We start from the raw sequence: 16,836 nt of genomic DNA on the forward strand, positions 1-16,836 counted from the left end.
TTGCCCATCTGTATTTCAAAAGTAGGGGTTAGTAAATGAGCTCTGCATACTCCTACTAGGGAATAAGAGGCATCTGAGGATTTATTCATTTATACAGATAGTTAATAACAAGTGACTGGTGTTTTGTGACTTGAGACTCCCACTCATGAAAGAGTGGAAATTTATATCAAATATTAAAAGCTGAGGGTAGGTTAAGGGTTAGATAATCCAGAGACTATTGGAGAGACAGCCAACATAGTACTTTTTAAAGTAACTTGAGGCCTACACTGACCAAAGAGGTGGTGGTGTTAGTCTTGTGCTAGGTGATGAAAATCACCTACCACCTGAAGACATTTACAAATATTCATGCCAGAATAGAATTTGAACACGCAGCTTATATATATAATTTTGAGTGGAGATGCTGTCTACTTTGTCAGCTTAAATACAAGCAGACCAAAGCTAAATTATATTATTTTTTAACTGGATTTTGAATATCATAATGTTCAATCGTTTTTTTCTTCTTCATTAGAATAAGTTAAGAATAAATTCTCCAGAAAACAGTATTTTATTTAGGAAAGGAAGAAGGATATACATACTTATTACAGTATCAAGGTTTGAGCAGCATATCTTACAAATGAATGCTTGAATAATTATGTTACTTTCATACACCAAATAAACCTAACAGGATGCAGCTAAATCACTCAAAACAAATACTGCCTTATGGTCTGATTACTACATTGCTGCATCATTGCTCAATGTAATATTAAATGTAATATTATAATCAGCTGATGAAAAAAGATCAGCTGTTGTCAAAAATATTAAGTATGTGAGATATGAATCTTACTTATACCCTTGACAATGTTCTTTGGATAATCAATTTAAAGTATTTATGCAAAATGACCAAAGATGACATCTGTAAATGTCACAGATCCCAACAAAAACTGACGAAATATTTAAGTCTTTCAGACCCCCCCCCCCTGTTCCATACAATATAATACATCAAATATAAATATTCCAGTGTTCTGTAATGTAATTCTTTTTACATTCGCTTGTGGTAACAAACATGAAAACTATTAACATCATTATGCACATAATTAGGATTTCATCCAATATACGGTAACAACTTTGTAAGTTCACACTAAATAATAAAAACAAATAAAAATAACTGCACTGTAGAAAATCTACATAATTTGTACAAAAGTTTATGTTACATGGATTTTATTTAATCTCCAGGCCATACAAAGTAACAAAATCTGCATTCACCATCTGAAGGAAGAAACAAATTAATTTCATCACTACTTTCAGTTATTAAAATGTGTATAAGCAATTTTACAGATTTTATAGATTAAAATCATTAAAAGAAATTGATATTTGCATATATGCACTGCCAAATAAACAATAGCATTAAATTTCATTGCTATTTTTTTTAAAAATAAATTTATGGTTGGAAAAGTTCTCTACTCTGGGATAATTAAGGAAGTTTCTTCAATAAATCTCAACTGTACATTTCCAAGAGAGTAGTCATTCAGAAGAGGCATAATTATCACAAGGTTTTAACACTGAAGCTTTGCTTATATAAACACTTTCAAATTTCATTCAATAAAGAATGATTATACCAGAAATGGCCTTGTAAGGTAATTATCCATTTAAGTTCTAGTGGAAAATTCATTCACTGTTCTTGTTCAATTTCTTTGGTGCACACATTATTAGATGATGTATTAACATGTTCCTCAGAATTGCCAGTTTCTTGTTCACAGATGTCTTTTAGATTGACTTCTGGTTCATCTAGTTCATTTTTTTCTTCTCCTGGATTAGAATCATTCTCTAAAGCAAGTTCCTCTGGATTTGGAGCTCGTGGAAGAAATTCTTCACCGGGATACATCTTCTGAAAGATTTCTTTAGCCTAGAACAATTATTAATTTAAGTCAAAATCCAATAACTATTTCACATTTTTATATAGTTAATGTGGTAAAATAACAAAAAAAATTAGTTGAAAATTAGTTTAAATAAACAACTCAGGGGAGATATGCATTTTTTGAACATATCAAGGGCATGGAGGGAGAAAAAAAAACATAAATCAGGACATATAACAGACATATCGTTAAGTACTTTGGCAGTGTACAAAAATGGCCTACAGTTTTTATCTGACAACAATTCTTCGTCAGAGCACTCAAAGAATCATGGAAGGGTTAAAAAATCAAATCGATGTAACAAACAAGGTATCCTACAATAGGTTTGGTCATCTTTCATCAAGACTTGGCGCATGCAAATCTCTGACGTTCTTCTCATCACATTATTAATCTTTTTAACAAATATTCTGCATTGCTGTTATTGTTAATATGTTTTGTTGATTGGATTTTAACGGTATGGATGCAAACACAGATTGATAAGAAAATAACTATTTATTAACTTAAAACACTAATATTTGGCTGGTATTATATCCAGCATCTTCAGAGCATACAAATGAAGTTTGTTACAGTAGCGAGACAACTGCAATCCGGTGTAACACTGGGACTAGTATGAGTAATTGTAGCATGAAACACAAAGACTAAAGTCCTAATTAGGCGCCATCTAAGTTAAAAAAAAAAAAAAAAAAAAAAAAAAAAAAAACGGTAATTAATTTGGTCTTAGGATTCTCCCAAATCTTTGGTAGATTTATACAGCCATACTTGTTAAGGTTTGGAGTATGGCCGCATAAATCTACCAAAGATTTGGGAGACAGTTATCCTAAGACCAAATTAATTACCGTTTTTTTTTTTTTTTTTTTTTTTTTTTTAACTTAGATGGCACCTAATTAGGACTTTAGTCTTTGTGTTGCACGCTACAATTACTCATACTAGTCCCACTGTTACACTGGACTGCGGTTGTCTCGCTACTATAACAAACTTTGTTTGTATGCTCTGAAGATGCTGGATATAATACCAGCAAAATATTAGCATTTAAGTTAATAAATAGTTATTTTCTTATCAATCTGTGTTTGCCATTAAAATCCAATCAACATGTGTGATGAAAACATACACCTTTCCACATATTAATATGTTTGTTGTTTAATTAAGTCACTGTAATTTTTATTTCACTTTCCTAATGAAATATTCTTGTCCTTTAAAGGACAAGATCCAGCAAGAACTAAAATAGTAACAGATAACAAGATCTTAGAACAGGTGAATTCATTTAACTACCTAGGATGTATGATCACATATGAAAATGAAAAAGATATAAACATAAAAAATTGCAAAATATTTAAAAATAACAGGCGTAATTAACTCTATATTTAAACCAAACCTAGTTCAAAAACAAACCAGACTAAAAGTATACAATACATTAGCCCTACCAGTCTTAATGTATGGAAGCGAAATCTGGACAATAAAACAAAAAGACAAACAAAGATTAACAACAGCAGAAATGAAGTTTATGAAAGTTTAGAAACTGCAAAGTATACCCTATTTGATCACAAAAGAAATGAAGAAATTATGAAAGAATTAAACCAAGAATCAGTAATAGAAAAAAATTTAAAAAATATAAACATAAATGGATGGAACACGCTCAAAGAATGAAAACAGAAAGATTACCAAAACAAGCCTTAAAGTACAAGCCATTAGGAAAAAGAAAACCAGGACGTCCTCTTAAACGATGACTTCTAAGGCTGGAATAGGCCATGCTAGGCCTAAATCCTTGATACGCATGATGATGATGATGAATGAAATATACTATAATGTACATAGAGGTTTAAGCTGAATAAAATACATGATCAACAAACAAGTCTCCATGTGGAATTTATAATGAACTTAAACATTTAAAAAATACAATACATTGTCTTAGAATATATTCCTTAAGTACTCATTTCTTCGTCCAAATAACATCTTGAAAATACAATCCTATACACATGTATAAATATATGTGTGTATAGCTTTTCAAAATTGGAATTTTGCAATAATTAGCTATAATGGTTACTGGAGAACTCAAAAGATCTCTGATAAGTTTAAATATCTGCACACCCCCTGGAATGCATAATACTAGTAAAAAAAAAAAGTATTTAGGCAATGGAATGAATACAACACAGAGAAATAATTAAACAACAAGTCTAACTGTTCTGATATTTTTGAATATTTAGTTTTAAACATTGGTATTAGGAATTAGAGCTCTGATGTCACCTCATAAATATCCCCTTTCTGACTCTTTAAATTTACTGAAAAATGTTCCCCACCCTCAACGTGATGATTTTGCCATCTATACTGGTTACTTTTCTCTTGGAAGGACACCTTATATAAACAGATAGAAAGTACATCCATGGGTTCTCCTTTCTCTGACTAATTTCTATAATGAAGCACTAGACATGTTTAAATAATTTTCATGGTTTACACATGTAACAAATTATATAGAATTTTATTCAAACACTCCAATATATTTCAATCAATGTTATGTGGACTTTGTCAGGAAGACAGACCATTAACTGCATTCAAAACATAAATCATGTGTATCTTAGCTTGTGACTCGATTCCGGCTGAAATACACTCTTAGAGTTCAAAGGAGCAATTGTAAAACATTGTGTAAATAAAAATAATTATTAATTTAGAAACACTTAACAATTAATAGTAATCACTTCCTAAAACTTGGAGAATGGTATGCAATCTGATCAACTGAGGTTCAGATGATCAAATCTGAACTTGCTGGAATGAAGAAGTTTTATCTCATTCTAAAGAAGTCTGTACCTCATGTCAATAGCATGAGAAGCAAGGCTAGACTTGTTGGATTCCAAAAATGCAATATATTCTTGATGTTCTTCAATTCTAATCAAGGCAGAATGGCCAGTCTCTCCAAAATAGCAAAGATAACATGAATAGGGTAGTTGACAGACACCTGGTAAGGAAAGAGGTATTAATGTATCCTTTGTAGATGGTAGTGTAGAATATCTGTATTAAAATTAAGATATCCCACAAGTTTAAATTATTTAAATTATATAAAATTGAATTAGAGTTAAGAAGTTAATAATACAGTATTTGTAAAGCAGTTAGTTAAACATATGTTTCAATTTGTATGTTGCAAGTAAGACATTTTGAAATGTTATTTTTACCTTTGGTTACTGAAGTCATGCTTAAATGTGAAATAAATTTATTAAAATTAGTTATTAGAGGTTAATTGTGATTTTGTATGAGCTGTCAAGCATTGAAATTATTGTGTTGTTTTTATGTGAACAAACGTTGTTTACAGAACGTCAAGGGAAGTGAAGTTACTGCTGTAATTCACATTGCATGAATAATTAAATGAACTTACCTCAGTGTAGAGAAGATTGTGAAATGAATAACTGTTATTTCCACTTGTTTCGTTTTGAAAATGTTATTAAATAAACTTTTTTGCACTGTGAAGAAGGAACTTTATTGTTTCAAGCCAGACACCGGAAAACAGTAATACTGCACTTGAGCAGAAGAAAAAGAACATTATTAGATGCTGCTAGGGCATTCAGGTGTCCATGAAGTAAAAAAAGGAACACAGCAGGAGAAAAGCTGTGGGGTTTCTGTGTCTTCAATATATGAAGACCTGGACCGAAATTAGAAGAAAAAAATAGAAACAGAAGACTGAGAGAGGATATCTTCGTATAAAGATAAACTAAGTGTGAAGTTTTTAGTAGTCATTAATCCATATAGGATTTATTTCAGTTAAGGCTGAAAAGGAACTTTATTGCTTGCAAGTTCATATAGAAATGGACCCAGTAAAGTTCGTTTTATTTAGATTCTCGGTGTGATGAGTGATTTCTAACTGTTGGCATGTTTTTTTGTTATTTCTTCAAATGCTTTCATATAGAAGGCAAAGATTTTTCTGAAGCCAAGAATGTTGAGACTTTCACATAAAAGTTAATTCATTCTAAAGTGATGAGTTCTTAATAATTTATTCAGTGGAGCTTGCTGCTGCTTTCATATAGAAAGCGAAGTTACAGAAGTGTCTTGGATGAAGACAGGATATTTTTTATTCAGTGTTCTGTGATTTTAGGATGCAAGAAGAATTTGACTTACATTGCTATCATATAGAGAGCATTATAGTTTTGTGTCAGTCTTTCTATTGTGTGAACTCAAGAAAGAATAAAAGTTCCATAGGAGGCAAGAGACTATATTTCCAGGAGTTTTGTCCATATAGGATAATAACTGTTGGTTTACATGACTGGAAGAAAGTTGAGAACATCAGTGTGTTTCTTGTTATAAACTGAAGAATACACTGCCACATGTGTAGCAGTTAAGTAGCTGATTTGATTTTGTATATATTTGTGTTATTTGTAGATTAAAAGATTTTTATTTGGTTAAAAAAGACTGGAAGACTCAATCTCTTAATGGGTGAAGAGATTGAGCTGGCCTGGTTGGCTGAGTGGTTAGCATATCCGCTCTCCAGCCAAAGGCTGCAGGTTTGAATCCCACTGTGGGCATGGATGTTTGTGACTGTCTGTGAAAATACTAGTGGGGGAGGGGGGAGGTAGATGGTGCTGGTGTAGATAATGATAATGGTAGTTGCGGTTTGCTGTAAATGGTGAACTGAATGATGGAGACAGAGAGCTAGAGTAGGTGCCCTCCCTCATGAGTCTTTGGACTCCCTGGAGGTGTCACATAATAATAATTAATAGGTCAATTTTTGAGTTAAATATAAGATATCCTGGGATACGAACCTGTGTGCAAAGTTAATTAGGAGTTTAGTTTAGGTATTTTTCTTTTTATTTTGAATTGAAGAGTTAATCACTTGAAGTGTGAAGGAGAAAGCAAAGTAGAAATATACCCCCCCCCCCACACACACACAGTAGAAAGACACATTCTGAACTAGTTTGAAAGAAGCATATAGAATAAATTTACAAAGAAACTTTGCCATTTATTCCAAGGTTCCTTTAAGGTAGGGTATTGAACTTCTTTTCATATCAGATTATAGTCTGGTAGAAGGATGATAATTATGAATAATTTTTTGAATGGTAGTTTTGTTGTATCCATTACATATCAGATTGCTTTTAATTTTATTCAGTTCATCTAACAAAAAGGAATCAAAAATAGATCATACAAGCTCTATATACAAAACTTTTGATAACACCCGTCTTTGTGGTATCCATCATATACAACAAAACTACCATTAAAAAAATTATTGATAATTATCATCCTTCTACCAGACTACAATCTGATGTGAAAAGAAGTTAAATACCTATCTTAAAGTAATCTTGGAATAAATGGCAAAGTTTCTTCGTAAAATTCATTCTATATGTCTTTTTCAAACCAGCTTGGAAACTGTCTTCCTTCCTATAATCTACAAAGGATACATTACAATCTCTTTTTTCACCAGGTTACTTGTATATCAAGTAACCTGCTCATCTCATCTTTGCTATTTTGGACAGACTGGCCATTCTGCTTCGATTAGAATTGAAGAACATGAAGAATATATTACGTTTTTGAAACAATCCAAAAAGTATTGCAAGTGAAATAAAATTATGCAGATAAAAGTTAATTGGCCATATACTGAACATGGACAGAGCAGAAGAGTAGCTTTGACACATGTCCCAGAAGGAAAAGAAAGTCTACACTAACTTTATGAAGAATTAGAGAAGGATGGCTAAGGATAAGCAAAAGAAGTGGATTTCAGTCTTATGTATCACAGGGTAAGAAGAGGATAGGTAGATACTACAATACATATTAAACAAAAATCTTGATATATAGATATATATATAAATATATTAACATTCACATATAAGTGTAATACATACATCCATGTAGTTATCTACCATTTACTCAACCTTCAAAACCTAGATCCTTCAATTTTCACACCTTAACATGCTCATGCTGGGCATTGAATGCAATATGATTCACATCATATTGCATTGGGTGGGCAGGCAACAAATCATAAGATTTACTTTTCAGAAAACAAAAGCCATGTTGAAGGCAAAAGAATCTGTTAGCTTCAGGATATATAACTAACCAATAATTAAAAAAAAAATTCTACATATGGTAGTATTACTATATGTTTAAATTAAAGATGTAGTGAATTTTTCAAAGTACGTTAATAAGGCATGAACATTTGCATATGATTAATATGCGTGAAAAGCACATAAACAGACAGAATACATTACATTTCTTTCTTTCAACGTTACATAGCCAGCACTCATTATGTACAATTTATGGAGACAAAAACATGAGTTAGAGCAATTACTTTACTTATAATTAAGAAAATAGCATTCGAAAATTTCTCCCCCCCCCCACACATACAAGGGGGGGGGGGCTGGAAAGTTCAGATAAATACCTGAAACAAAAATAATATTAAAGGAACTAATATAATCACAAGAAAGAACATACAAAGATATAAGAACATAAGTTACCTTCATAACTCTGCTACTAATATGTTCTTTCTTGTGGTTATATCAGTTACTTTAATATCATTTTTGTTCTAGGTGTTTATCAGAACTTATCAAGTTTCCCCCCCCCCCCCCTCATACTCCCTTCAGTCACTTTCCAACAGACACTCTGCTTCTGTGTTATGCCTTTTCTACAGGTTCTTTCATGGGCATTGCTAAACTGAATTACCTATTATCATTCCTCCACTGTCTTCCTAATCATTTGAGAACTGGAGCAGCTTTTTTCATTCTGTTCACCTCAGTTTTTTAGTAACAATCTCTCCCATACTGTTTTTTCCCCAATGTTTGTATTAAAATTCAAAATAACCCTCAAAACTTGAGGTAGTCAACTTCATAATTGGTCACTTCTAATTAGAAAGAGGGATGGGACATAAGTGATGAACAGCTGGGCTACATTAGTTTGAATAAGGGGAAGTGATTGAAACATCTGGTGTGAACATGTCAGCTTCCTAATTGGACAGAGACAGTACATCATTAAGTATTTAAGCTAATGTAACATTTTGAAATTTAAACATTAATTTTGAATTTTCATTTTTATAATTTTCTATTCTTATGTTTCCCATTAGTGCTTGCATTTGTACTTTTTCATAGTGTTGTTTTGTGTGCTTTATGTATGGTTACTGCCAATCCATTGTGTTCTATTTTCCATCATTTCCTTTCTGCTCCCCTCCCTCTCATTTCCTTTGTTTTCTGTGAATGGAGTGGAGAGTAGTCCTTTTCCCCTAAATTCACAAACCTTGTGCTATAACAAACTATTTCTCTGGTCCCTACAGGTTTGCTGTAGCGAGTATGTCCTGTGTGCACATGAACTGTTGTCATTCTTAGTAGGAGAGAGAGAATCCTTGATGACAGATAAGATGTAATGTATTCTTGAAGAAGGAATATGAAATCATTAGACAAACCTTCATAAAAATGGCTACAAGAAAAAAGTAGTTCACAAAATCTTCAACGATAATGCCATGAAAAGTAAAAAAATATTACAAAGATGCCATAACTATAACCATACATTAGGGGAATATTGGAAAAAATAAATAGAACACGAAATACAATATCAAGACAACTTTCAATCCTCCTGCAAAATTCTCCAAAGATCTCCTTCCTTACCTTGCCTACCCAGAGGTTTACAAAATTCATTGCACCTGCAACTTACCATATATATATATATATATATATATATATATATATATATATAGCAGAAACAGGATGCACAATTCCAACAGGAAAAGACGAACACAAATGGCACATCAAATTCCTTCACTATGGTAACAGGTCTGTCATTACACCATGCATTCCAAACATGTCACAGAATTAACTGGAAAGGCACCAAGTCCCTATACTGCACTAAAAACCTGGTTTGAAAGAAAATTCAAGGAAGCTTATGAGATGCTGATTCATCATCCTAATCTCAACAAGAATGATGGATTGTAATTCCAAGAAACTGGAAGATCCATCTGCAACCCATATATACGATCCAGAACATGATGGTAGAACTCCAACCAGTGGCAGCTTGTGGCTTGAAATTGTGGGGATACTGCATCTTTCGAAATATACATACACACTGTAAGTACAGTGTATGCGTGTTTGGATAAAATATCAAAATTATGGTAAAAATTAAACATGCAAAAATATTGTTTATTATCGATAAAATTATGCAGTTTGGTATAATTCAAAATTACTTAAAAATAAAATATATGCTTCTTGTTTTGTTTCATGAAAAAATATTGTTTATTATCGATAAAATTATACAGTTGAGTATAATTCAAAATCACTTAAAAATAAAATCCATTCCTTTAATTGTAATCAAAGGAATGGATTTATAATTTTTGGATATTACAATTAAATCCCTTAATTGTAATGTCCAAATATTTAAAGAGACGGAGTAAACACGATAAGCACTACGAACACTGTACTACTGGCGCAAACTGCATATAAACAACAGTGGAACTGCGTGACGGACAGTGCCACATTACACTAATAGCTCGCATCTCATTATGACGTGCATGTGCTTGTAGTAATATGACACTGTGGTAAACACAGTGCTGCTAATGTCCTTTGTCCTCCTAAGTGCTACAAGATGGATTTTTATTATTTTTATACAAAATAAAAGAATTGTATAGGATTGTTGATGATAAAATTAAATATTACAAGCAAATATAAATAAATTAATAAATATATTTATATATCGAGAAAAATTTGGGGGTGCTGCAATTCTGCAGTGCTTACGTGTGAGCCACCCGACTCCAACAAAAGAAAACCTTGAGACAAACAGTGCTCTAAAGATGCATTTGATGTAGTTCCACTGTAATTTTTTTTTGATCATTTGTATGTTATTACACTTATTATGTATAAAAAAGTATTTATTGATTTATTAATTCTTTTAAATTTTCATTTTTATTTATTGATTTTATTTTATTAGCGATTAACAAAGCAGTTAGATTTAGCCTACTTTTGTATAGTGTTGTGAAGCTTGTGTCTTGTTCATATGTATGGTATGGTTAAAGGCTTATAAAGGTTTGGCTAATGATTTCATATTCCTTCTTCAAGAATACATTACATCTTATATGTCATCAGAAGAGTCTCTCTTTCCTGTTAAGAATGTCAACAGTTCATGTGCCAACATACAGGACATACTCGCTACAGCAAACCCATAGAGACCACAAAAATAGTTTGTTATAGCACAAGGTTTGTGAATTTAGGGGGAAAAGGACTAGTATCCACTCCATTCACAGAAAACAAAGGAAATTATGTAAAATAGAACAAATAAAATGACAGGAAACAGAACATAAGGGATTGGAACAATACATTAAGCACACAAAAACAATAACATGAAAAAGTACAAATGTAAGCACTAATGGGAGACATATAAGAGTAGGAAATCATAAAAATAAAAATCCAAAATAATGTTTAAATTTCAACATGTTACATTAGCTCAAATTAATACCTAATGATGGACATTAGTTCTCTGTCCAATTTGGAAGCGGATGTGTTCACACTAGCTGTGCCAATCACTTTCCCCTTAGGCAAACTAACACAGGTCAACTGTTCGTCACTTACGAGGGTGGTCTGAAAAGTTCTCGGCTTAAGAATGAAAAAATGAATTTATAATTTCAAAATTATTTTTATTTTTTCAACATAATCTCCCTTATTTCAGCGATGCTGCAGTGCCATTATCCCGTCCCTGTAGTGGTTCTCAGTAAGATCTGCAAAATACCCCTCTACAGCTGCAATCACCTCTTGATTCAAAGAAAAACGTTGACCAGCAACGAAGAGTTTTAGTTTTGGGAAAAGATAGAAGTCAGAGGGAGCCAAATCTGGGAAATAGGGTGGATGTTCCAACAAATCATAGTGCAGATCCCTTAATTTTCCCATTGCCAAAAAACACCTTTGTGGGTAGGTGTTTTTTGACAATGGGAAAATTTTGGCATTGTCCCGATCAAAGATGATTTTTTTTCTTCTGCAAACTGGGTCTTTTCTCACGAATTTTTTCGTCTAGTCTGGTTAAACGATTGGAATAATATTCCCCGGTTATTGTTTTACCCTTTTCAAGATAATTAATAAACAAAATGCCTTCAGCATCCCAAAACACCGATGCCATGACCTTTCCTGCTGATGGAACCAACTTTGTCTTCTTTGGCACTGAACAACCAGCTTCTGTTCATTGTTTTGACTGCTGTTTGGATTCTGGTGTGTAATAGTGAATGCAAGTCTCACCCACAGTAATAAATCGACATACAAAATCAGTTTTAGAAAGTTTATTTTTCACTTGGTTAGAGTATAATAAATTTCGTTTAATCCTTTATCCAAGTGTGAGCAAACAAAGTTTGCGCCTGAAAGTATCTTCAGGACTGGGGTAAGGTGGTACAACACCAGGGCACTCCTATCTCAGTATCTCCCATAATACAAAACACATCTCCTTGCGGATATGTCTAATGTTATGCATTAAGGGAAGGGCCACAACCCAGACTAGTTTCAACCTTTATTGAGGTCTCTTCAGTGGGCTCACAGTTTGCTCACACTTGGATAAAGGATTAAACTAAATTTATTATACTCTAACCAAGTGAAAAATAAACTTTCAACATCTTTCTCTAAATCCAGAGTAATTTATTAAAAAAGGGTGGCACACCATTTGGCAACTCCTATAGGTAGAGAGAACCTGCTAATGCTTCTGCCTGGTATCTCCACTTGGGCCTGGCTCCCACTGAAGAGATCTCAATAAAGGTTGAAACTAGTCTGGGTTGTGGCCCTTCCCTTAATGCATAACATTAGCCATATCCGCAAGGAGATGTGTTTTGCATTATGGGAAATACTGAGATAGGAGTGTTGATAGCTTGCACCACCTTTGCAAGGAGTGCCCTGGTGTTGTACCACCTTACCCCAGTCCTGAAGATACTTTCAGGCGCAAACTTTGTTTGCTCACACTTGGATAAAGGATTAAACTAAATTTATTAAAATCAGTTTTATTCTTGTTAAAATGCTCCAAACATTGTTCAGAGATTTTCATGCGAGTGCATTTTTGATCTGCTGTGAGCAGGCATGGCACCCATCTTGTGCAAAGCTTTTTCATTTGTAATTTTTCATGCAAAATATATCCTACACCAGGGTTACCCAAATTGTGTTCCACAGAAAGTGAATAGGTGTGCCGTGAAAAATTATCAAAATTAATATAAGCCTTTAATAGTTTTAAATGCTGCGACAAGTTCAAACATGTTTGAACTTGTAGCATTTTTGCAATGCAATACAGCCTGCTTCGCGATAGTGTGCGCTTAGCTTTACATTGAATATGAGACTGATGATACTCGACTCTAATCAAGGTGTTTCTGTTAAAATTTCAGGATTTGTGAAGTGTTCCGTCTTAGGAAAAATTTGGGAAACGCTGTCCTACATGTTCTTTTGAAATGCCTATAGTCTCAACAATTTCACGCACTTTGACTTGCCGGTCATCCAATATCATATCGTGCACTTGATCAACGATTTCTGGTGTTGTTACACTTTTTGGATGTCCTTCACATGGATCATCTTCAAGGCTGGTATGGCCATGTTTAAACTTGGCAGCCCATTTCTTAATTGTTGAAAACGAAGGAAAAGAGTGCCCATAAACTTTTATGAACTTTGAATGAATTTCTTTTGGTGTTAAACCTTCTTTTACAAAGAATTTTATAACCACATGATACTCAATTTTATCCATTTCAAAGGATACAGACAATACTTTTGCTTCAGACAGCTATATAAAACAAACTACAGATGTACCAACTTAGAAAAAAAAAATCTTGCCGATAGTGTTGCATCTATGGTCGAGGCTGAGATCTTTTCAGACTACCCTCATATGTCCCATTCCTCTTTCTAATTAGAGATGACAATTATGAAGTTGACTACCTCAAGTTTTGAAGTTATTTTAAATGGTACAAACTTCACATATTCAGTTCATTATTCAGATTTCAGGTCAGCGACATTAATTTAAGCTAATGTAACATTCCAAAATTTAAACATTAATTCTGGATTTTTATTTTTATAATATAAAAAGTTGGAGGTTGTACACATTGGGAAAAAAAACAGTATGGGAGAGATTGTTCCTAAAAAACTGACATGGACAGAACGAAGAAAGCTGCTCCAGTTCTCAAATGATTAGGAAGACAGTGGAGGAATGGTAACAGGTAATTTGGTTGAGCAATGCCCATGGAAGAACCTGTAGAAAAGGAATAATACAGAAACAGTGTCTATGGGAAAGTGACTGAAGGGAGTATGTGGGGGGGGGAAGAGATAACCTATTAAGTAGATTGCCCTCTTCTGCATATCATCAAGAATTCTTAGGGAGATTTTCACCATCGTAAATGTGAGAACAATATTTGAAGGTTTGTCAGATCTGAGACTTGTAAAGTGTTAGCAGTTGAGCAGGATGGATATAATATGTTTGTGCTATAAATTGGATGTGACACTCAGTCCAAGAAGGGAAAATTGATCTTGAAAGGATATCAAGACTTTATCAAAAGTAATGGGAGTAGATCAGTATTTAAGTCACTGGTTATGGAATATCTTGAGCCTTCAATCATTTAAATACTACAGGGTTTCTTGAACAAAGAAAAGGAATCATCATCCACTAAACTAAATAGGATTTGAAGTCAGAGAGAGAGTCACTGATGTAAAGCAAGAAGAGTGTCAGTGAGTACAGACCTTGGGATACTCTAGGACTGACAGAAAAATATGAAGTGAGGAAGCCATCCATCAAAACGTGTGTGTGTGTGTATACTTTTTTTATGTTGTTATGGTTCTGGCAAATCCTCTGTGTTCTGTCATCAATGTACAGTCTTGTGCCACTTACTATGTTCTGTTTCTCAACATTTTTGTTGTTTACTGACCTTTCTTTTAAGTTTTAGTTTTAATACATAATGAAAATAAATTTTATGAAGTACTTTACCATAGGATTATTCCCAACATATGGATTTTGTGATGTGGATTGCGATATATTACTGTTTTTAAAGTGAGTTTAAAACAGGATTATTTCTATGGGACTTAGGCTGGAAAAATCGAATGCCAAGGGTTAGCACCTCATTTCATTATAATGGTATTTGCTCTACTGAATCTAATGACATTTTATAGAGATGCTCCAAATTTAAAAGCAGAGAAACTTAGATTTGTGACAAATAGTAAAGGCAGCCTTCTTTCCTGAAATATGGAGCCTCTCTTTTCATAACCCTATGGTGAGCTCAAACATAGATGCAACTTTTCTTTCCCACATGAAGTTGGTATGGTGTGAGAGTTTAGCAGACATCCCATTACCCAGCCTCACGAGGCGCATCCCTCAAACTCGAGTAAAAAAAAAAAAGGGTACTTGGCTGAATAGATAGCAATTATGAAATCACCCTTTCTGGTGGCCATGCTCGCGATCATATATAAAGCAGGTATTTGACAACAAAAAGACTCAGTGCCTGTATATTTCTTGAAATCTAGTAAACTTCAGTGACATTGAAGCTACTCCACATGAATAAGGTGTACTTAATATTAATCCAATAGTCACAGCAAGCAGCTTATCAGAGAATCTCACTATCCTAGCTAACACCTTTTAACTAGAATCTGCCTTTCAAGAGTGTAGCTATCGCACCAGATACCAATGTGCAGTGGAGAATGTGGTACAATGCGATCCCTACTCCTACCATACTATACAAAAATTTCAACCAAATTTATTAAAAAACTGCCTCTTCTGTGACCAAATCAGTACTGTTTGTAACATCTACTTGGAGTGTCCTGTTAAATAAAGTAATCTATTTGTTTTTTGCTATCTGTACTCATATGGATACTTCAATGTTATCTATAACATTCAAGAAGACATTCAGTCTGCAACTATCTCTTTATTACAGTGAAAGCAATAATTTACCACTTCTGACAAACTAGAGAAGACAGCATTATATCTTCACTAAGAAAGGTAGCAAACCATCTACTTGGAGCCTTCAAACAGAAAATAATAAGCATTTTTTCCACAAATATCATCACATAACAAGACAGTTGCAGAATGAATGGTTTCTTGACTGTGCATGTACAAGGCAGAATAGCCTCTCATGCCACCCTCTTCCACTACATACAAATAGTTATAATATAAAAATTGTAATTGCAAATCTTGCTATATTACAAAATCCTAAATGTTGTACCCAGTCTTCCCATTTAAAGTTTTTTTCTTTTTTTGCAAGTTTTTAACAATGGCCAATCTGTATGTGGCAACAGATCATTATTGAGTTTCTACTCAAATCAGAAGGAAAGTGAAAATTTATCAAAATTTATTCAGCAATGCCTAAGAATGGGAGAATATATACTTTGGACAATAAGCCTAGATCATGCAAATGATCACACAATATTGTATCTCATTTTCATTAATGTTTTATACTCAGCGGCCTATCACAACCAAGTAACTTGGCTGTGATAGGCCCTTGAGTATTAATAGCTTAATTAGCACTATGATCTACCTGCAAAGTCTGTATATCTGACAAATTTGTGCTCTTCTGACTGCCTTGCAAGATAAAAAAACAGTTTCTGAGAAGGAAAAGGAAAAAAAAAAACCTGTCATATTCTGTAGGAAATCAGTTAACTTGTTTTCAGCTGAAAAGTCCTTATAAAAGTTCTTTGCATCCTAGACAGGATGTGAATCCAAGTCTTACCAACCATAGAGCAAATTTAATGACTGAAGACTCGTATCCCCTGTGCTAGAGGTATGAGCCTTTGTGGCCTAAATATCAGATTTAATTATATTCTATCCAGATGGCCTAGTATTATCACAATTTTTCTGCCCCATATATACATGATTTTCTTCCATTAAATGGAAATTCCATACAAATTTGCCACAGATAAAATATCGAAGTCAATATGCTTCTTTTAAATGTTAATTCATTTGTAGCAGTAGAGTATGCCAAATCAAATGAAATTTTTTTTGTTTGTAGGATCATGGGGAAAAAAAAAACAGTATAAATAATCACTGTAAAATCTTAGAAAAATTATATTTATAA

The 16,836-nt window shown here is 33.2% G+C and overlaps 1 protein-coding gene across 1 annotated transcript in view; it reads right to left on the bottom strand.

The window, feature by feature from the left end:
• Window positions 1–525: 525 nt before the first annotated feature.
• The window catches only part of Rep (Rab escort protein), a 246,581-nt gene continuing 230,270 nt past the window's right edge, over window positions 526–16,836 (bottom strand). Inside the window, exon 16 of the mRNA XM_090395371.1 lies at window positions 526–1,882. Within this exon, the coding sequence (XP_090251497.1) occupies window positions 1,649–1,882 (234 nt within the window). The 3' untranslated portion in view covers window positions 526–1,648. The remainder of the gene's footprint in view (window positions 1,883–16,836) is intronic.

Source organism: Typopeltis vanoorti, chromosome 7, assembly GCF_054136105.1.
Source record: "Typopeltis vanoorti isolate ZY-2024b chromosome 7, IOZ_Tvanoo_1.0, whole genome shotgun sequence".
Classification (NCBI taxonomy): domain Eukaryota; kingdom Metazoa; phylum Arthropoda; class Arachnida; order Uropygi; family Thelyphonidae; genus Typopeltis; species Typopeltis vanoorti.